Source organism: Emydura macquarii, unplaced genomic scaffold (genome assembly GCF_026122565.2).
Source record: "Emydura macquarii macquarii isolate MOO-44397 ecotype Brisbane River unplaced genomic scaffold, CSIRO-AGI_Emac_v2 contig_705, whole genome shotgun sequence".
In the NCBI taxonomy this organism is placed as follows: Eukaryota; Metazoa; Chordata; order Testudines; family Chelidae; genus Emydura; species Emydura macquarii.
Window position 1 is genome coordinate 8,849,813 of NW_027130842.1, and position 21,519 is coordinate 8,871,331.

The following is a 21,519-nucleotide window of genomic DNA, read 5'->3' on the forward strand; positions in this document are numbered from 1 at the left end:
AAAAAGTTAAAGGAGACCCAAAAAAATCCAACTTAAGAGTGCTCAGATAGTGTCACTGAAGAAGCAGGTGTATAATAGTGTGCAAGAAAGTAACAGGCTGGAGCAGAAAGTATCTGGATTAAAACAGCAGACTATAAAAAGTGAAGATATTGTTAGTCTTACCAAAAGATTTCCAGAATAAGACCCAGGGGAATGTAAGAATGTGTTCTCAGAGCCATGTTGGCAAGGCAGAAGGGAATAGTGGTTGCGATTCATGGGAGTTGTAGCCTAAGAAGAGGGGACGAGTCAGAGGAAGATCCTTTTCATTATAAAGATGAGAGGGATGGTCTTCATGAGCTTCCTTTTCCCTTGGGCTCTTCTGGAGAGTCCCCCTATGATCTCTTGCTTTAAACACTGGCAGAGTTGCAGGCGCCTACGCCCATAGCCCTCAGGGTCAGGCCTTACATTTAATTGTAGTAATTCCAGTGTTTCAGGTGGCACTAGCTGTTGTGCTCCTAGCACTAATATGCTAAATTTTAAAAAAAAGCCATCAGTTGTAAAGCCAGTGGTTGCTACTTAATTGTTGTAAGCCCAATTGCATTCACTTGTATAATAACATTCCTAAGCAGACCGCTCCAAAAAAAATTCATTTTAAGCTGAAAACATTCCCTTTTGTTCCCAAATGTCTAAACAAGAAGATTTGGGGGAGACAAAACTACACCAATAACTAGTAACTCTGCTAATACCAGGAGAGGAATGGGAGGTTCTTTTGCCTTGTACTTAAAAAGCCCTAAGTTCTCGAAAAATTTACAATAAAATCCCCAAAACATTTAAGTAATAAAATAATTAAACAGTGTCTTAATAAAATAGGTATTAATATGCACCCTAATATAACAAAAAATAGCTCCTTCAAAAACCCCATAAAATAAAAAGTATAAAAAATATAAATTTTAAAATCATCTATAATTAATTTAAATAAAATCCTGTTTTAAACAATTTAAAATGCTCTAAACCTATTGCTTATGTTTATATGTGCTTAAATCTCATAAATACTAGGCTATGGAACGTGAACAGTCTTTCACATGAACAGTCTTTCAGACCCCACCAAAGGGCTTTTCTGTGATCACAAGTTTGTAACAGCTGCTAGTTCAGAACAAGCACACACTTGAAAAGTTTAGTCCTCCCCATTTTTTTTTTACAATCGGGTCTTTGATCTGGGAACAGACCATTCTTCTTTGTATGATTGCACGTCCATTCCACTGTAAGGGCTTGTGCACGCAAGTGCACAGCTGTCAGAGAGTTTCTACCCACAGCAGTGCCCATTGGCATTGCCGGAGCACCTTCTGCTGTTTTGCACACATCACACAGGCATAAAGCACCCAGCCGCCCCACACCACCCTCAATTCCTTCCTACTGCCCCTACAGTTGTTGGAATTCCCTGCCTTACTTCTGCATGTCTTTTCTTGATATTTGTAAAAGTACCTGTGTGTAGTTAGTTAGTTAGTTCTAGTTAGATGGATAAAAAAACTGTCTTAATTGTTTTTGTTGTATTTTGTAGTTCCAGAATCAGTTTGTGTACCATCACCTATGCTGGAGATATGCTGTGCTCTCTGGGTTCAAGTCCTGTCACTTTTGTAGCAAGGCTCTGCATAATAGGGACCCTCCCCTCAGCAGCTGCAAGTGCTTGGGGGAGACTCATGTTAGTGACAAATGCAGCATTTGTAAGGGCTTAAAGCCCTGTTCAGGTGGGAGGGGATCCAGGGCAGCCAGATTAAAATATCTGCTGATGGAACTGGCACTGCAGCCTCCATGTGAGCCCTCTAGCTCTGTCCAGGTACTGGGTACTAAGCACCTTGGTGTCAGTATCATACCTCAGGCACTCCCAGTCCAAAATGCAGATTGGTACCAAAGAAGAGACATTGGAAATTGGACTCGGTACCAGGGTCTTCAAAAGACTCAAGGAGCATGAGTGATTCTAAAGACCCAGGAAGGCATTCAAGGAGGAAGCACTCTCCAGAGCACACCTCTAAACTGGGGAAATTGCTGACTCCAGAGCCTGAAGAAACTAACTCCTGAAACATCTTCATTGGTCTTGCCTCATGTCACAGTACCACAGAGTGTCTTCTGGGTACTATCTACTCCTGAGGCATTAGAGGCTGCAGGAGAAATGTGAAACCTCTCAGTGCCCCTATCACCAGTAGTTCAAGAGACTCACCTGGCATCATCACCAAGGTACCACCTCCAGCGCCTTCACCTCGACATCAACATACTGATGGGTATGGCACCGGCTTAGTCTCAAGAAGAAGCTTCCTCATCAGTTTCTGAAGTGGAATCCTATGTATCCCAACCTTGCTGGTCTCATCAGGAGGTATATTTCACCTGCCTGCCTTGGTTTCCGCCTCAATGCCAGCAGGAAACTCATAGGAGGGACCCTTGGTCTGTGCATAGTTGGGTCTGGGGCTGTACTGGTGGCCTTTTTGGAACTTATGGGGTTCCTCTTCCCATAATCAAAAGCGTCCCTGCAGCCATTTCAGCAGCTCCATCTGCTGGGCCTCAGGAGCATTGTCACCAGAAACAACAGTTGGTACTGAGCAGAGCCGGGATCCCTCTCATGAACAGCCGCTAGAGGAACAGGAACTGAACTAGCTCCTGGTACTGTTAGCATCTTTCTCCTTATCTCCCGATGAGGCAATTTTAGCAGAGCCTATTTCTGCACCTCTGTATGATTTTAAGACTCATCAGGAGCTGTTGAGGATGGCTATGGCCCTAGATATCCACCTAGAGGAGGTCTGGGGAAAATTCCATAAGCGGGTGAATATGATGATATCTGCAGCTCTAACTAGAATAGCTCTATTAATAAATTAGACTATTTTGGAGCTTCTCAGTGTCCTCTGGCAAACTCCAGCTTCCCTGCCTCAGATTACAAAACGAGTGTCCTCTCCCAGGAGTAAAATCACTTAGACCCTGTCTACACTTACCTCCGAGATTTGGCGGCAATCGACGGGAGTTACGTAAGCTACGCAAAAAAATTGCGTAACTTGTGTCGACTTCTCTGCTTTTCTTCCGCACGCCGTCTTCACTGCACTGTGCTATGCCACTTGTGAAGGTGGTCTTCACTGACCACTCAGTCAATCCAGAGAAATCGATCTGATGGTGGCAAAGTATAACCGTAGCCTTAGATAATCATTTTCTTCTAGGCTCCATTGTAGTGGAAGTGGCCAAAGAAAACGAAAGATAGGGACACCAGGCTTCAACCCCAAAAAATAAGAGGAGAGGAAGCTGGATTTATTTGGGAGGAAGCTTTTACAGCATCATATTGCAAACTAGCAAGCTTTGCTGGAATGCTACAATTTCACCCTGTGGGATACAGTTTGAGTTTAAAGACAAGCTCCCAGATGAGGTGAAACAGGAGTTCAAGTCTGTAATAGTGGAGGGCAAGTTGGTTGCCAGAACTGCTTTTCTGGTGGGTCTAGATGCAGCTGATTCTGCATCATAAAGCATGACTTCTGCCATCACGATGCGTTGCTCACTCTGATTACGCTCTTCTGGCCTCCCTCCAGATGTGCAACAGGACCTACCTGGACTGAAGGGCTGCTGCTCTTCTCAGAAAAGATAGAAGGGATTCTGTACGGTCTCAAAGATTCGAGAGCGACCATGAAATCCCTGGGCATTTGCACCCAAGCAGTGAAGCCAAGGAATTCTGCCCTCATCAGTCTCAGTGTTTTCTGGGGTTTGCTTCTCAAGCCCAACACTTACCAGTGAGAAGGAGTAGAGGTTACAAATGGTGACCAACACCTCCCTCTGCATCCACAGCCACCGGTTAATCAAGGAGGGTGGCATCTTCCAAGAGCTCATTTTGAAGGTCAGGTCAAGAATAGTCTATCAGTTCCCATAGTGCCATCTTTTCCTTTCCCAAATTTTGTACACTGCCTGACCCACTTCATCATGCTTGGGCCCTCATTACAACAGCTCAGTAGGTTCTAAGCCTGGTGGAAGTGTGATATATACTCCATCTTATTTCTATACCCCCTTTCCCGTCCCTCTTCAGGCACCCCTCTCACAAGGCAATTACTGCAAGAGATATAATCACTTCTCCTTGTCAGAGTTATCGAAGTGGTCTTACCTTTGTTCAGGGAAAAGGAGTTTTACTCCTGGTGCCTCCTGATCCCAAAGGCAAAAGGGGGTCTCAGGCCCATTTTAGATCTAAAGCGGTTAAATAAGTTCCTGGAAAAATCAAAATTCCAGATGGCCACTCTAGCTTCCATTATTACTTCTCTGGAGCTGGGGGACTGGCATGTTGCTCTTGACTTAAAGGATGCCTACTTTCATGTGAAGCTCATCAGGGCCACAGAAAATTTCTGAGATTCATCGTCAGCGGCTGTCATCCATTCACAGTCTTCTCCTTTGGTCTCTTAGCTGCTCCAAGTGTTTTTTTACAAAGTGTACTGTGGTGGTAAAAGCATTCCTCCAGAGATTAGGGGTCCATGTGTTCTCTTACCTGGATGACTGGCTGATAAAATGTTGATCCAAGTCACAGGTGGTATCCAGCATTCACATAATCTGGTCCATCTTTGATGTGTTAGGCCTTCTGATCAACTCAGATAAGTCAGTCTTCTCTCCAATACAGAAAATACAATTTATTGGAGCAGTCCTGGGCTCAGTAATGGCCAGAGCTTTTCTGCCTCAGACAAGATTTCATACAGCTTCATTCTGGATTTAAAGGCTTATCCTCTTACCATGATGAGAATTTGGCTGCTGCGGCGCATGGCACCATGCATTTATGTGACCCAGTACACCAGACTACGCCTCAGATTCGTTCTGGGCTGGGTGGCAGAAGTATATTCTCCAAGAAAGCATCACATAGACATGTTAGTGCAAGTCCCAAGTCTCATCATCTCCTCCCTAGATTGGTGGTTAGATCCAACCAATGTATGCAGGGGAGTTCCTTTCACAACCTCAGCACTCTCTTAGTTTAGTAGTGGATGTCTCGGACTTAGGGCAGTGAGCTCACATGGGATACCTGTTGATGCAGAATCTCTGGTCTCACCAAGATCTCAGTCTACATGTAAACATCAGGGAGCTGCAGGCTATCTGTTTAGCTTGCATGGTGTTCCTTCCTTGCATCCTTCCTGGCCAACAGTTCACCACCATGTTTTATGTAAACAAGCGGGGAGGGGCCCAGTCCTCACTGCTCTGTCAGGAAACAATCCTGCTTTGGGATCTTCAACATCAGCAGTTCTGTACTTCTGAAAGAGGCCTGCCTCCTGGGGGCTCAGAATACGCTGGCAGATCATCTGAACAGGCTGTTTATCAATCATGAGTGCTTGTTTCACCCAGACATAGCATCTTCTAGCTAGAAGATGGATCTTGCAATGCTTTTCTAACACATCTAACACATTCAGCCCTCTGTGCCAGGTAAATAATCGAGAAAAATATTAATGTTACAATGTTACAGCAAGAATATATTGGAAACTAGATCAAAGTGTATAGAAAAGATGTACTACAGAGCAGCTAAGTCTGCAATGCCTGGTGCAATAAAGGACGTGTGGGTTATTAAGAAAAAGAGATCTTTTAAATATGTGAATTCTGGTGCAGAAAGAAAATGAATTAGGATAATTTTTAGCACAGTCATAGAGTTAATTAGAACCTTGTGAGCATAATGAACTGAGTGAAAATTGACTGAAGTCACTTTTTCTCTTTACAGTATGTGCCTGTCTCTGTTAAGCTGATTCTACTAAATTTGTAGAATTTCAGGAAACTGAATGTTGGCATTTTTATCTCTCTGCTAGCAAGCAAAGGTCAGATTAGCCAAAGCAGCACAAAGAAGGATCCAGAAACTGGAGGGACCAAAAGAAAAGGTGCTGTTACAACTCAGAAAGGTGTCAAGTCTTCTCATAAGCCAGGAAGTGTACTAGAAGGCCAGGCTGTAATAGAAGAGGAAACTGTCATCCTTCCAGCCCTTGAAAAGAATGCCATAGATTCACAGCCGGTAAGATATTTTAAATCCAAATTTCTGCAAGGATTTTGGAAAAGCACAATAGAAAAGTGGTCCTGATAATTCTTTTATTAAGTGTGAAAATCTAATATCCTGATACTATATAAACTTTATATTATCTTAGAATGGCATAATCATTGTTGTTTATTTTATTTCTGAAGTGCCATAAATATTTATAGTAGTGGCCCTGCTTAGAGGATTTAAAAATCTAAGGCCCTGATACTGCAAAAAGATACAAGTATCCAGAATCCCATTGATTTAACGAGAGTGTATTTACTCCCCACCTCAGCCGTTGTGCTCCACCCAAGATTCTAAATTTACCAGCCCCATTGTATCTTTCTTCAAAAATCATATTTTTACATACATACTCATGCCAGTACTTCCCTTGGTAACCAAACCTTCTTTCTTCCTTAGTCTTTTTGTTCCAAACATACTTTTCTTATGAGGCCTACTCTTTACACTCCTACTCTTTAGTATTTGTATTTGTATATTCATGCATGTGCATGTGTTTGAGTGTGTAAAAGAAGAAAGAGGCTTTACACACACACACACCCCTTCAAAGTGCATTCCTCAAAAACTTCATAATCCCATTATCTCGTCACTGTAACCATCTCCTTCTGTCACACAACCATAGATTTTAAGGCCAGAAGGGACAATAATTATAATCTAATCTGACTTCCTATGTAACAGAGGTCTTATAATTTCACTCAGTAATTCTTGCACCATCCAGATATCTTGTGGTTGAGCTCACATATATATTTTAGAAAAACATCCTAAAAGCATGAGCCTCTAGCACCTGAGCTAAAGAATCAGTGAAGAAATCCAGACCCCATTGAAGTCAATAGCCAAACTCCCATTACCTTCAAGAGGGCCAGGACTTCACCCCATGTCTCTAACTGGAGACATATCCACTCATGCTGTCCTGAGGTTTGCCCACCTATTTTGGGACTTGACTCAGTTTACGCCACAATCCTGCCAAGCATGGATTGCCAAGCATGGATCCATAGACCCAATAACTTCAGTGAAGGGACAGAAAGAAAAAGGGCTACACGTAGTACAAAGATTGATGAAACTTATATATTTATCTTGAGAGTTATAGGGGATTTTTTGTTTTCTTTTACTATGATGTTTTATTTCCACCATCCTTCTGTCTAGGTTTTCATCACCATAGTATCTGAGCAAAAAACCAAACCAAACCACAAAGAGCCAAATGCCTAATTTGCCTCCCTATTTCCCTAGAGTCAGTCACGTGACCTAGTCAGTCTTAGGAGAAAAAAAGGTATTTTTCACAGCCACAACTATTTGACACTCAACAGCACTGAGGAGTCCAAAATGAACTCAAGGCTATGTGCTTATGTGACAATCTGGTGGCAGACACCTCCAGTAGCAGGTGATGTGACAGTATGGGTTTAAATATATGCACGCATACCCACAAATGCAGATGGAGGTACTAAGAGGAGAGGATTAGTTTACATTGGCCTCCTGGGAAAAGTGTGTTTTGAAGAGAGATGTGAAGGGAGAAAGGATGGAAGCATGGTGGACTGGGTTAAGAAAGAGAGTTACAGTTAGGAAAAGGAGCTACGTAGAAGATGACCAATGTCCAAAAGCAGGAAAAGGTAATAAGTGAGAATATCTTGGGTGGAGTAAAATCTGAGGAACAGGGAGTAAAAGCAGATGCTAGCAGACAAGTAATATGAAACAGTTGTTATGGTGGACTTTGAAAGTGCAAACAAGAAGCTTGAATTTAATGCAGACAGTTTGGAAAAGCCAGTGACAGGATTTAATTAGGACTGCTCAGAGAAGCAGGAAATTTAGTTGAGTTTAGTAACTGCATTCTCGATGGGCTGGAGAGATCAAAGTGTGTGCATTGGAAGAGGAGGCTGCAGAAGCTGAGATGTGAGATTACTGAGGCATGGCCAATGGTTTTGACAGTGGGGTAGAGAGGTAAGAATGGATTTAGGAGAATGCGTAGAAAAAACAACAGCCGTATTTGGCAATGCAAAGAGACTGAAAGTTCCCTCAAGAATACAACATAGTTTCTGCAAAACTACATAGTTTCAGCAAAATGGTTCAATAATATGTATCTACATCAAAAGAGCATCGTGAGTCTTGTAAAGTAATTAAAGGATGAAAGGCACTATGTAAGTGTTCAGAATTATTAGTACATCAACACCATTTAATATTCTGTATAGATACCTGAGTTCTCTTATAGTGAAATGAGTTTTTACAGAAAAACAAGCTGATTCATTACAATCAGAATATTAATTGCATGCTGCAATAATCTGAAAAAATGTGGGACATTCTGGTCTTCACTGTAGAAATTTTCACTGTTTCTGAGTACACTAGAAGATACCTTAGTAGATTTGAAGGTACATTTTTACTTTTCTCCATATAAATTGTGGTTATTGGTTCTCAGATTTGCCAGCACAATAAAACAACAAGATCTCAAGGACAGAGAACCTATATTTAAGGCATAGACCAGGCGCTCAGAAGCTTTCTCTATCTCTCACTCTCCTCACAATACTGTGAATGTCACACTCTCAAATTGACTGCTGCAGTGGACATCAGACTTAGATATGTCTGTGCCTGCACTTTTCACATGGGATTTATTCCCAAACTTTTGTGGTATTAGATTTGACAGGCTTTCAGGAAGCTGCAGCTGTTACAAAAGGATTGTCTATTCCATCCCTATTCTCTACAGACTTTTCAACATTTCAATGTGATTTACTAGGAAAAAGGAGACACAAACTCTTGGGACTTGCTTATCTTAACAAGATAAAGCAATATCTGGTTATGGTCTTAGGGTATTAGGCACAGTGCTCAATAGGGAGTGGTGCAAAGCTGCACCAACATTCAGCATACAGGGGTAAGGGGGAGATACACACATTACTGTTCCTTGGAGAATGTAGTATGCATTCCTCTGTGATACACCAGCTCCACTGGTTGGTCTGAAGAGGGGATGAGGATATGGCTGTGCATCCTACACACCTCTTTCAAGTAGTTTGCACACTAGGGATTGCTAGCATGCAGCAGTCCATGTGCTGAAGAGAGCAGAAGCACTGCAATTATAGTGGCTGCTGAATGGGCATTTCAGGTAAAGGGAGGAAGGCTTATACATCTGTGCAAATGACTGAGTACTGTCTGGTCCTAGGGGAGTGTTAGGTTTCCTAGAGAGGACCTACTTTCTTCCTCTGAAGGATTTTTCTTCATTCAGGGTCCACTGGAGTTCAGCAGATCTAGTTCTTAGATTCCAACTTAGTGCTAAAAGCTCCCAGCCCAAAGAAAGTCAGTTTTGCAGCTAAATTTCTGATGTTGCAGGATGAGTTGTCAATTAAGCATTAATATCTCCATACAAAAAAACTTACTTGGGCTTTACTGGTGGGACTAGAGCAGTGGTTCTCAACCATGAGTACGTGTACCCCTGGGGGTACAGAGAGGTCTTCCAGAGAGTACATCAATTCATCTGGTTATTTGCCTAGTTTTACAACAGGCTAGGTAAAAAACACTAGAGAAGTCAGTACAAACTAAAATTTCATATAGATAGTGACTTGTTCATACTGCTCTATATACTATACACTGAATTGTAAGTACAATATTTATATTCCAATTCGTTTATTTTATAATTATATGGTAAAAATGAGAAAGTAAGCAATTTTTCAGTAACAGTGTGCTGTTACACTTTTGTATTTTTATGTCTGATTTTGTAAGCAATCAGTTTTTAAATGAGGTGAAAATTGGGGTATGCAAGACAAATCAGACTCCTAAAAGAGATACTGTAGTCTGGAAAGGTTGAGAATCACAGGACTAGAGAAGCACTTCTGAACAATCTCCTGAACTCTCTAATCTAGAAACACCAAGAAAAACGGAAACCAGAGCAGAGCAATAGGTTTTTGTACTAGTAATAAATTTCCCTTTATTGTCTTATTGGCTAACCTAACTCCTGAAATAGAGCCTAACAATCAGCAACTAAACTCCTGAAATAGATTTTTTTCAAAAAAACAGAGTGATATTTCCTATGGAATGAAATCCCAATAAGTCAAGTTGTTATAGTTATTAGTTGCATTTTTCCAACATGAAACCAAGAATTCAATAGACTATTCCTATTCTCCAAGGACTCCCAGATAGCAAGCATGCAATCATTAGGAGCACTTCACTGGAATATTGCTCTGCTGCTGCCCTGTACTACAAGGAAGCCTGTCAGGAATTCTGAGATTAAGTGGAACTATGGTCTGGAAGGGTAAAGGGGTAGGATCACAAAGCACTAGTATTGGTGGTCCTTCATTATCTTTCTCAAGACTTTCTGGAGTAGTGAGAAAATGAAAATAGATACAGGAACTGGGAGCACACCCAGAGACTCAGAATATATCTCTCCCAATCGTGTGGAAACTGTGATGAATTCCTGCTTGTATTCAAGACTGAAATTTTCTATGTTCAAGCTTAGTGAGGCTTCTGAAAAGAACTGTAACCCAGTTATTCTTTAGCACCCAAAAGAGGCTCCCCATGCTATCTGTTTCCAGAATTCTGGAGCAAATTTAGAAAAGTATGGAGTTCTAATAACATTAAGTTCTTTCTTTTCTCTTTTAATAATAATAATAGTAATAATAATAATAATAAATAATAATTAGGGCAGTCAAACAATAAAAACATTAATCATGATTAATCACAGTTTTAATCGCACGGTTAAATACCATTTATTAGAATACCATTTATTTAAATATTTTTGGATGTTTTCTACATTTTCAAATATATTGATTTCAATTACAACACAAAATTCAACGTGTACAGTGCTCACTTGCTATTATTTTTATTACAAATATTTTCACTGTTAAAAAGGATAAAAGAAATAGTATCTTTCAATTCACCTCATAAAAGTACTGTAGTGAAATCTTTTTACCATGAAATTGCAACTTATAAATGTATATTTTTTTAATATAACTGCACTCAAAAATAAAACAGTGTAAAACTTCAGAGCCTACAAATCCACTCAGTCCTACTTCTTGTTCAGTGCATTGCTAAGACAAACAAATTTGTTTACATTTACAGGAGATAATGCTGCCCACTTCTTATTTACAATGTCACCTGAAAGTGAGAACAGGAGTTTGCATAGCACTTTTGTAGCCAGCATTGCAAGGTATTTACATGCCAGATATAACATTTGTATGCCCCTTCATGCTCTGACCAGCATTTCAATGACATGCTTCCATGTTGATGACACTTGTTAAAAAAAATGCATTAATTAAATTTGTGACTGAACTCCTTGGGGAGTATTGTACGTCTCCTGCTCTGTGGTTTTACCTGCATTCTGACATATATTTCATGTTATATCCATCTTGGATGATGACCCAGCATGTGTTGTTCGATTTAAGAGCACTTTCACTGCAGATTTGACAAAATGCAAAGAAGGTAGGTAGCAATGTGAGATTTCTAAAGATAGCTACAGCTCTCGACCAAGATTTAAGAATCTGAAGTGCCTTTCAAAATCTGAGAGGGATGAGGTCTGGAACATGCTGTCAGACGTCTTAAAAGAGCAACACTCCGATGCAGAAACTACAGAACCCAACCCACCAAAAAAAAAAAAATCAACCTTCTGTTGGTGCATCTGACTCAGATGATGAAAACGAACATGCATCAGTCCACATTGCTTTGGATCGTTATCGAGCAGAACCTGTCATCAGCATGAAAGCATGTCCACTGGAATGGTGATTGAAGCATGAAAGGGCATACAAATATTTAGCATACCTGGCATGTAAATACCTTGCACTATCTCTCCTGAAAAGTGAATCATATGTCCTAGTGTAGTCAAAACTCAGTAGGCTTTGGGGGTTTATGGTTTTATAAAGGAAAGCTTTTGTGCACCATATTCTCAGGAAAATGTTACATGAAAACCTTAAAGAAATGTAGTTTCTTAGTCTATAGCTCATTTTAGTTTCACTTTGGTAAATATGCTAGTGCGTGCAATTCTAGAAGGAAATTACAATTTGGCAGTAACACTGAGACTTCTTTTGAGATTCTTGTGAATAATGTGCAATATATAAGTTTGGAAATAATTTATGGCTTCACTTGCTGTAGTTAGGCAGCCTGTGTTCAATGTCTAACAGTTTACTGAAGTATTTTGGGATGCTTACTGTAGATGCATATTAATGTCAGCAGCATATTAACACATTGCCTTTGGCTTCACAGGCTCACAAGTACATTATACAAGCACTGGTGTTGTGTAACAGTTGGCCACTTACTGAGAGTCAGTTGGCATTTGTTCAGGCACTGAAAGAAATGGAGAAAAATGAAATCAAAGGTATGTTGTTTTAAACACACCTACTAGAGTATGCAATATGGTTAGTTTTTTAAAGATGTTGTATCACTTATTTCAGTCAGTAAATTCATAAGTTATTTACATAATTGTATTATTGGCTTTTGGTAGTAATATCACACTTCTGTCAATTTAAATAGCAAAGAAAAGGGGTTATTACATAATGCTTTTAAGCTGAAATTTGAAAACTATTTTCTTTCTACAGGCAAAATATGGTCCATGTTTACCACAATACAAGGATACAAGAAAAGATGCAATGTTAGAAGGCAGCATATTAACTGTCACCCCTTAAAAAGATTCTTAATCTGAATCCATTATGTGGAAACAAAATGAATAACTTCCTGTAGGAAAGCCTAAACCTCAATCAAAAACCTAGGAATTTATATCTTCATTATTATTCATCTTCTTTAAAGGATATGTAAACAAATGAAAAACATCAACATTAAAAAAGATGGGGTATCCCAGACCACAGAACAACATCATACAATATTTTTCTTAGCCACACTGATTAGTTCCATGCATTAAATATCAAAAGACTTTTTGCCCAATAAACTTCATAGCTGAACTTTAATTGCTTGATTTTCTAAGCATAGTTCGTAGCTGGCCAATCAGTTACAAACATCAAAATATAGTCTGCAATATCTACATTGGGATCTCAGGGCTCCACTTTACACAGGAAGGTAGGACAAGAGTGACTGCAACTATAGTCCTGAATACTTATCAGGTGTATACAAAAAGTTGTGTCTTTGTTACTTGGGGTTCTTTCAACCCAAAGCTCTTGGCAACCTTACTCTTTGTGAGGTAATGTCAGGAAATAAATCAATGGAGACATGGTCGTCCCTGTACATCTTGACTGTGCAATAGGAAAAAGGCAATATGTCCAGTCAATGGCTCTTTTTTGTTGGTATCAATTCCACCTTCTTTTGTTTAATCATATTGTATGTTCCAGATCCTCAGTCCCTTCTTTTCACAGAAATAAATGCATCTGGCTCTTATTGTTTGCTTCAAATGTCTTTCCCAATATCTGGCATTCCAGAGGCCAATTTGACTTCTATTGCTGCAAAAGCTATGCTAATGTGGGTCTTTTATGACTTGAACTGTCAGCTGCCCTGTTGAGTCCTGCTAGGAGCTGAAGAAACTGCATAAAATGTGGGGTAATGGCTGAATCAGGTTGCATATGAGTTAACACATCTTGATCATGTGTGCTATAGGCTCACCCTCAGAATGCCTAACTTCAGACTCAGTGCCAGAATGCATTATCCAGGCTATTTCTGAATAAAACAAATAAGTTAATCCAAAAGGGTGAAATTAAATTTCTTTGGTGTTTTAAAAATTCATCGCTCAATGTGACCTTACTACCAAACAAAAAACTGACAGTGGTCCTTGCAATTTGTTTCTTCAGAACGGCTGGTGTTGCTTAATTAGTTTTTCCTTTTTTTAGGTGACATTTTATATTATAGCAATAAAGCTTAGAAGCTATGGGAATATGTGTACTATTTCCTTAACTCTTTAACAGGAAGCCAGGCAGAAAGAGGGCTGGGAAAGGTCCTAAGGGGAAACTATAGCACAGCCGAGAGAGATAAGGTAGCTTTAGAATTAAACCATTCCACATATTCTAATCAAGTTCCTTGTTCAGTGTTAGAACAAAGTGCCTCTTTCTATCATTCTCACAGGTCAGAAGTAATCAGTACTCTCAATAAATGGCTTTGAAATCAGGTAAATGTCCTATCTTTGCTTCCTTTTTTACCCGACCTGGCAGTCTGCTAGTAATTTGTATACTACACATATATGTATATTCTTCTTTGAGTGATTGCACATGTGCATTCCACTCTAGGAATGTGTGCGCCCCAAGTATAGTTGCTGGAAATTTTTCCCTCAGTGGTACCTGTCGGGGCGGCTTGAGCACACTCTGCTGCCACACACCTATAGTGCCAGTATAAAGTGCCCAGCCGACCCCACAGCCCCTCAGTTCCTTCTTACCGCCAATGATAGTTGCTGGAACTTCTGTCTTTACTTTGGTAAGCTCTCTCAGTGGTCTTCTCTTTCATATATTTGTGTATAGTTAATTAGTTATAAATTAGATTAAATTACCTAATTAGTTGTAAATAGTTTTATTCCATTTTAGTGTAAATTGGTAAATTACGGTGTTTTTGTCCATTACCTTGTGCCAAGGCATGCCTCGATGACCTGGCTTCAAGCTCTGCACCTCCTGCAACAAGATTATGCCCCTAAGTAACCTGCATTCGTGTTGCCTGGGAGATGGTCACATGGGGAACTGCTGCCAGACCTGCACAGACTTTAAGCCTCTCTCGAAGAAGGACCGGGAGGCCAGGCTGAAGTTTTGCTCATGGAGGTGGCACTGCGACCTCCATCTGAACCAGGCTGGTCTGACTCGGCCCAGAGTGCCTCGACATTGGTAAAGAGTGCTCCTCTTACAGCACCGTTCATTGTCCCCAGTGCCTAGGGAAAGGCACAAGAAACAGTTAGCTGTCAGGGGACAATTCCTGTCACCGAAGACAGCCAGGCATGGGGATCAGAGTAGAGCGCAACCTAAGTCAGGGCACTCCTGTGCCTCAGTACAGCGGAAATTGGCACCATTGACTCTGACACTTACACAGGCACCGTTGAGTCCAGTACTGGATGAGCTATCTACATCTGTGATACAACACAGTACCAACACTATCTCAGTGCTGACCACGCCAGAGGTGTTTGCCACTGCCAAAGACTTTCAATCGCTGTCTGTACCGGTATCACCAGCATTACAAGAGTCGGCGGTATCAGTGCCAGTGATCAGGATGGAACCCGTTGGTTCTGGTCATCATTCAATACTAGGCCCTTTGGTACCGTCAAAGGGGAAACTGGCTATGCTGGCCTTGGTGCAGGCATCTTCACCACAGCAGCGGTTTCCAGCATTGGTGGGAACCGCACCTCCATGGTCACCGGATAGAGACTTGTCATCTTTGGAGTCGGAGGTCAAGTCTTACTTCTCTCATTCAAGGAGTCATCCCCGCTACTCCCTCAGGCACTCCTATCCTTCCAATGACCCAGGCACAGAGGTACCATTGAGTGTATGCTCAGGTTATCACTGGGTACACCTATGCCAGTACAGTGGCACTTTTGGATCCCATAAGGGTTTCCCCTCGTTTCCAGAGCTTACTCTTGGCATTCCTAGTCAGAGGCCTCAGAACGAAGGGCACCACCATCCCATCAGGTTGAAACCAGTCTGGACCCCAGTACCAAGCCCAGCACAGAACTACAGTAGCCAGCTCAATGGGACCCTGCCAGGGCAGAAAGGGAGAAAGAGTGTCCATGACTGGTGCTGACCTTCTCCCCTGATGAGGGTGTTTCAGTAGTGGGCGTCACCTCCCCCAGATGACTATAAAGCTCACCAAGGGTTCTTGAAAGGGTGGCCTTAAATCTGGATATACAGGTAGAGGTAGTGAAAGAGTCCTCCCATAGCCTAGTTGACACTTTAACAGCTGCAGGCCTGTCAAAAGTGGCCCTGCCTCTCATTATACACCATGCTAAAGCCATTATAGATTCCTTTACAGACCATGTTAAAGCCTTGTGGCAGACCCCCACATTCCTCCCCACCTACGTCCAAAAGGGCAGAGTGAAAGTACTTTGTTCCTGCCCAGGGTTATGAGTTCTTGTACATCCATCCCTCTCCAGGATCCCTGGTGTTACCCACTGCCAATGAATGAGAAAGGTGGGATCAGCAGAGGGCAACCCCAAAAGCAAAGGACTCTAGGAAAATGGATTTGTTTGGTAGGAAAGTTTATTCTACTGGGAGGTTACAACTCAGGATTGCAAACCAGCAATCACTGCTGAGCAGATATGATTTCAACATGTGGGACTCCATGGCAAAGTTCAAGGATTTGCTCCCACAAGAGGTCAGGCAAGAGTTTTGCTTACTGGTGGACGAGGGAAAATCAGTAGTAAGGGCCTCATTGCAAGCTGCTTGGATGCAGCTACTCAGCAGGCCGGTCCATGGTTTCAGCAGTGGCCATGTGCAGGAGTTCATAGCTTCAGTCCTTGGGTCTGCCACAGGAGGTCCAGCAAACCCTTCAGGACCTACCCTTTGAAAGAGTTTTGCTCTTTTCATAACAGACTAATGCGAAGTTCCATGGGTTAAAAGATTCCAGGGTGACCCTTAAGTCCCTTGGCTTGTACACACCAGCGCTTTCAAGGAAACACTACAGGCCCCAACAGCCTGTCCAGTACTCTATCCCGGCTGCCTGTCAGGATCGACAGAGAAAAAGAAGCAGGGATTTTAGACATAGGCTACCACCTCCTTCTACCTCAACATCAATGCCTGCCCCATTCAGACATCCAGGAGCTCTAAGCAGGCCTTTTGATGGGACACTCCAGGACTCCATAACAGTTCTCATGTTGCCAGATTCTGTTTCCCATTGTTTACAAACTGCCTTTCCCACAGTCCCATATCACAACAGACAGTTGGGTATTGAGCACAGTGGAAGTGGGACACACCCTCCAGTTTATTTCCACCCCTTCTTCCCACCCTCCCTTCCCATTCCCCTTTGGGAACCCATCTCACAAAGAACTTTTGGTTCAGGAGGTTCAGTCTCTCCATAGAGTGGGAATCGTGGAAGAGGTTCTGCATAATTTAAGAGGGAAGGGGTCCTACTCCTGTTATTTCCTAATCCCAAAAGCCAAGGGAGGTCTCAGACCAATTCTAGACCCGTGCCACCTCAACAGCTATCTCAAGAAAATAAAGTTCCACATTGTCACCCTGGCATCCATTATCCAAGCCCAGGGGATCCCAGGGCCTGGTACGCCACCCTCGATTTAAGAGATGCCTATTTTCATATTGCGATATACCAAAGTCACAAAAGATTCCTCAGATTCGTAGTGAACCACTAGTGCTACCAATTCACGGTCCTCCCATTCGGCCTGTCTGCAGCTCCACAGGTGTTCACAAAATGTATGGTGGAAGTGGCAGCCTTCCTGAGGCGGTTAGGGGTGCAGGTTTACCCTTATCTAGATGACTGGCTAATAAATTCTGCCCCTTATGAGGCCACAGTTCGGGGTCTATTGTGGAGCCTTTCTGCTACCATGGACAGAACCCTTTTAGTGCCCTTCTCCCCCCCGCCCCCCCATCCAGCTTGTGCACAGAGAACACAGTGTTGGCCTCATCAACACTGATTCACCATTCTGGTAGGCCTCTCAGTTCTACTTCCATTACACCTGGATCTGATCTCTCAGGACCATGGTTGGCTGCTCCACCTGAACCTGAGCTCCCTTCATCTAACAGCCTTGAAGCTCCATCCTTGGTCATGGATTAGAGACTGGATTCTGTCCCTACAACTCCAACATAGTTATTTCCCATGAAGACCCATTACTCTCCTCAGAAATGTTGAAGATGGTGTATGTGGCAGAATATTAAAATATAACTAGGAATAAAGGGCTGGGTCTTTTGGCCGAAGTGATGGCAACTAAGAAAACCACTTTTCAGGAGAGGTATAAAAAGGAACACCTTGCCAATGGTTCAAATGGAGGTCCCACAAGCTTTGACCAAGTTCAGATCCCAGTGAGGAATGGGATCTCTTACTTGAGGATATAGCCTTTCTAGGCCATTCAGGAATTGGACAGATATGTCATTTGAAAACATGGAGCTGTTATCCACCTGGAGGTGGAAAGCTGATATTACTGCAAGGTGAACCTTGATAGAGGAGATAGCTACGCCTTACTGCTTCAGGTGTAATAGATACTTGAGAATTTCTTGTAAGGATGACCGCATGGACAAGACCCCATGTTGGGATACCCGGACAGAAAACTATTCTACTCTGAAAGGTAAGTAGCTGCGGTGGAGGGCTTCCTACTATCTAGTAGGACTTGATGAACTTACTCTGAGCAAGCCTGCTCTCTGGGATTTAAAGAGGGTTTGTCCACACTAATACTAATATTTGGTATATGAATCAATGTTAATACTATATAAAAATACCTTGGACAGTTTTGTATAGATGGTATGAAAATATTTAAAATACAGTAAGCATATTTGAAACAAAGCAACACTGAATATTTCAAACCTCCTTCTGAATGTGAAATGATTATTAAAGCAGTTTGGAAATTTGGCTGTACCATCTTAGGTTCCCCTGTAGTGTAGCAAATTATGTCATTTTTCAGAAAAATGGATAGTGCCAAGAGGAGTCACAACAAAATTTAAAGTGAACGTTGATTTTTCAAACTCAATTCATAGATATAGCAATATTGGTACATAACAAAAAAGGACTCTCACCATGGGAATTTTTAAAAAGCTGCATTGAGCAAGATGGAAAATTCCTGTAACAAACCTTCATGGTTTCTGTTGATACTTTTTAATATAAGACAACAGTGCCACCTGCAGTAGATTTTTGTATTGGAATTAACTTGTCAGGACAAGAACATGTTCTTTGTTCTTCTTTTAAATTAACATTTGCATTTGTCTGAAATTTATTTTTTTTTAAATAATTCGCCTTTTGAATCTGAATCCAGGTTGCAGGTGAAAACCAACATCTTACCCTAGATTTTTAATTCCATTGATTGATTTTGCTGTTTTTTCTTTTCTTAAAATTCCTTAGTGCTGCTGTTTGGCAGTAGTGTTTTTAGTGATGAGGACCGGGGGGAAATAGCAAATACTATGCTATGTCAGCCATAATAATAGATTAGTTGTTAGACATGTTATATCAGGAAATGTCTGTATTATACAGGACATTTTGCTGCTATATATTACATAAACAAAACTACATTATAAACATTATTTAGTTTGCAAAATCAAGTACTTCAAAGTTAGGAAATACCAGATTTTTGATTGCCTGTGCAACCTTTATTTCTGCCCTCCTGTGTGTCCATCCTGTGCACTGAATGAGGTGATCACGTAATTATAGACTGGGTTATAATTCATAATTGCATAAGGAGGGCAAATTAAAATTGCTTGGGCTATCCTACATTTGGCATTTTCTAACTTTCAAGTGCTGATTTTGCAACCTAAATAACATTTTTATTGTAGTTTTTGTGTGACCATCTGCTGGGGTTCCCAGAATTATGGCTTACTGTATTACCCTTATCAGCTGCAGCAATTGAGAGTTTTGCTGCTGCTAAGCTATGTATCAGCTGCCTGAGATGCTAGCTTCTCTGCCCAGCCAGCAAACTCTTCAGTACTCTGGCAGTCCAGACCTTGCCTTGCAGGTAACAAATCAGTGAACCCCAACTGTTGAGTTCCTCAGAGATGGCACTGTCCAGCCTTCTCACTGAATGCTCAGAGTGTTAGCTAAATTAGCTAAGAGTGTTATGTTAGCTGCTCCCTTAAAGAGACAGTATCCAGCAGTTTATTACCTTAAATTGGGTTAACAAACAGTTTTAAACAAGACACTGAATTGGTTAATGTAAAAGTAAAACAAGTTTATTAAGCAAAAAGACATAGGTTTAAGTGATACTAACTATAAGGACTAAAGTTTGAAAGGGTTACAAGCAAACCAACGTTAAAATACTCTTCTAAGACTAAAACCTGATTTAACAAACTAGAGCCTCTTGTTCAAAAAAGTGTTTCTCACCAAGTCTCTTTGTTATCATAGCTGACCAGGCTATCTGGCGAAGACCCTTCACAGAGCTCAAAGTGTTCAGTTCTTTAGCCTCCTCAGATAACAAATGCCCCAATGGCTTTTTGTCTCTGCTTATGTTCCCAAAGTTCATTGACCCTGCTTCAAGGGGCTGGAAGTCTTCCAGGCTCCATTCCCCCCATCAAGATTAAGTGGTCAACTTTCCCCACTTGCTCTTCTGATGGCTTTGTTTACCCTTGCATATAAATGTGTTTCCCTTGGTCTTTGGTCCTCCTTTGCTTAATTTACATCAGAGACACATTAAAGCAGGTGGAACCACATTCCTTTGTCTGGAACGGGCGTGGCTTAGGCACTGCTTGCCAAATACATTTTAAGAGCATAATTCCAGCACATATCTATAATGTCCTTTGTGGCTTTACCGTACATGCATCACAGAATATTAGTGATCGGCGACTTATTCGTTTTCCAGCGATATATTACATGCCACCTTTTGGGTGTATATCATGACAACAGTGTGTCCACTGGCATTGGGGTGTTCTTAGGATCTTAGATTTTTGTGTGTGTGTGTTTTCATTTTTTTTAAGATAAAAGTAAAAAAAATTCTATGTGCAGCTCTTGCAGACCTCACCCTTTATCATGAATCATCAGCAAGGTTTGACTCCTGAGCCTTCAACACTGCAGCATAATCTGCTACTACTTGAGCTGCCGGACTAACAACATAAGCTGACAGCAGTAGAAGGCAGTTTTCCTAGAGTGGGGGGAAATGGTTTGCTGGGCCAAGGTGCTAGGCAGAAGTCAGGTTAGGTGGAACGCCAGCCTGGCCTGTCTCTGTCTCTCCTCTGCCCCTGAAGTTGGGGGACCTCCTACCTTGTTTGTGACCCCTAAAGAGGGATTGTCCACTGGAGCCATGAGGTGAGTCTGGCAGAGGGGAATGTGAGTGCCTGATCCATATATATCTCTCTTCCTGCCTGGGAAATGGGGAAATTTCCTGCCTGATATGGTGCTCTTTGTACTAGGAGACAGGGGATAAATGGACCACTGGGCATGCGCTAGGTTTAGAGGTTTACAGTGGGTAGAGAATCATGGCCAGCTCTCTTCCCACTCCTCTATGGCAGTTTGTTGGTGTCCTGGTTCAGTGCTGCTGCTACAGCGGTAGCATGAGCTCTGCCTTGGAATGTTCATTGATTTTTGGCAAGCTTCCGGAAGTTTCCTGAGGAACAGAAGTGAGAGAAAGGAGATGGCGATTTTTAATACTTTCACTGTCAGCCAAATCTGAATGGGATTTCATGGGACAAAGAAAAGGCATTGCCATAGCCCAAAGGGATTCCACCTGCCTGATTTAACAGGCCTGCTGCAGACAATGGAAGTGAGAAAGCTGTTCAAAGACACAGTTACAAGAAACCTTTATTCTGCCTAAGATTGTGGGGGAGTCTCCATCACTTGAAATCTTTACATCAAAATGAGATGTCTTTCTAAAAGAGATGCTGTAACTCAACCAGAGGCTATGGGCTTGTTGCAGGAATTACTTGGTGAAATTCTATGGCCTGTGAAATCAGACTGTGAGATCAGACTGGATGATCTAATGGACCCTTCTCTGTCCTTGGCATCTATGAATCAATTAATGGAAATTGTTCTGCAACCTAAATATAGCAGTTGCCACCAGATTCCTCTATTCTCTT

The 21,519-nt window shown here is 41.6% G+C and overlaps 1 protein-coding gene across 4 annotated transcripts in view; it reads left to right on the forward strand.

Annotated features, from left to right (window-relative positions):
- Positions 1-21,519, forward strand: part of ADGB (androglobin) — a 170,386-nt gene that overhangs the window by 128,762 nt on the left and 20,105 nt on the right. For 3 of the 4 annotated variants that reach the window (XR_010918636.1, XM_067542212.1, XM_067542213.1), the window contains 2 exons: positions 5,769-5,968; positions 12,155-12,266. Coding sequence is in view for 3 of the 4 variants with exons in the window: in XM_067542212.1 (XP_067398313.1) it covers positions 5,769-5,968; positions 12,155-12,266 (312 nt within the window). In the remaining variant the exon portion in view is untranslated. Of the gene's footprint in view, positions 1-5,768; positions 5,969-12,154; positions 12,267-12,486; positions 12,963-21,519 lie in introns of those variants that run through there. The other variant, XM_067542214.1, reaches the window with a different exon arrangement.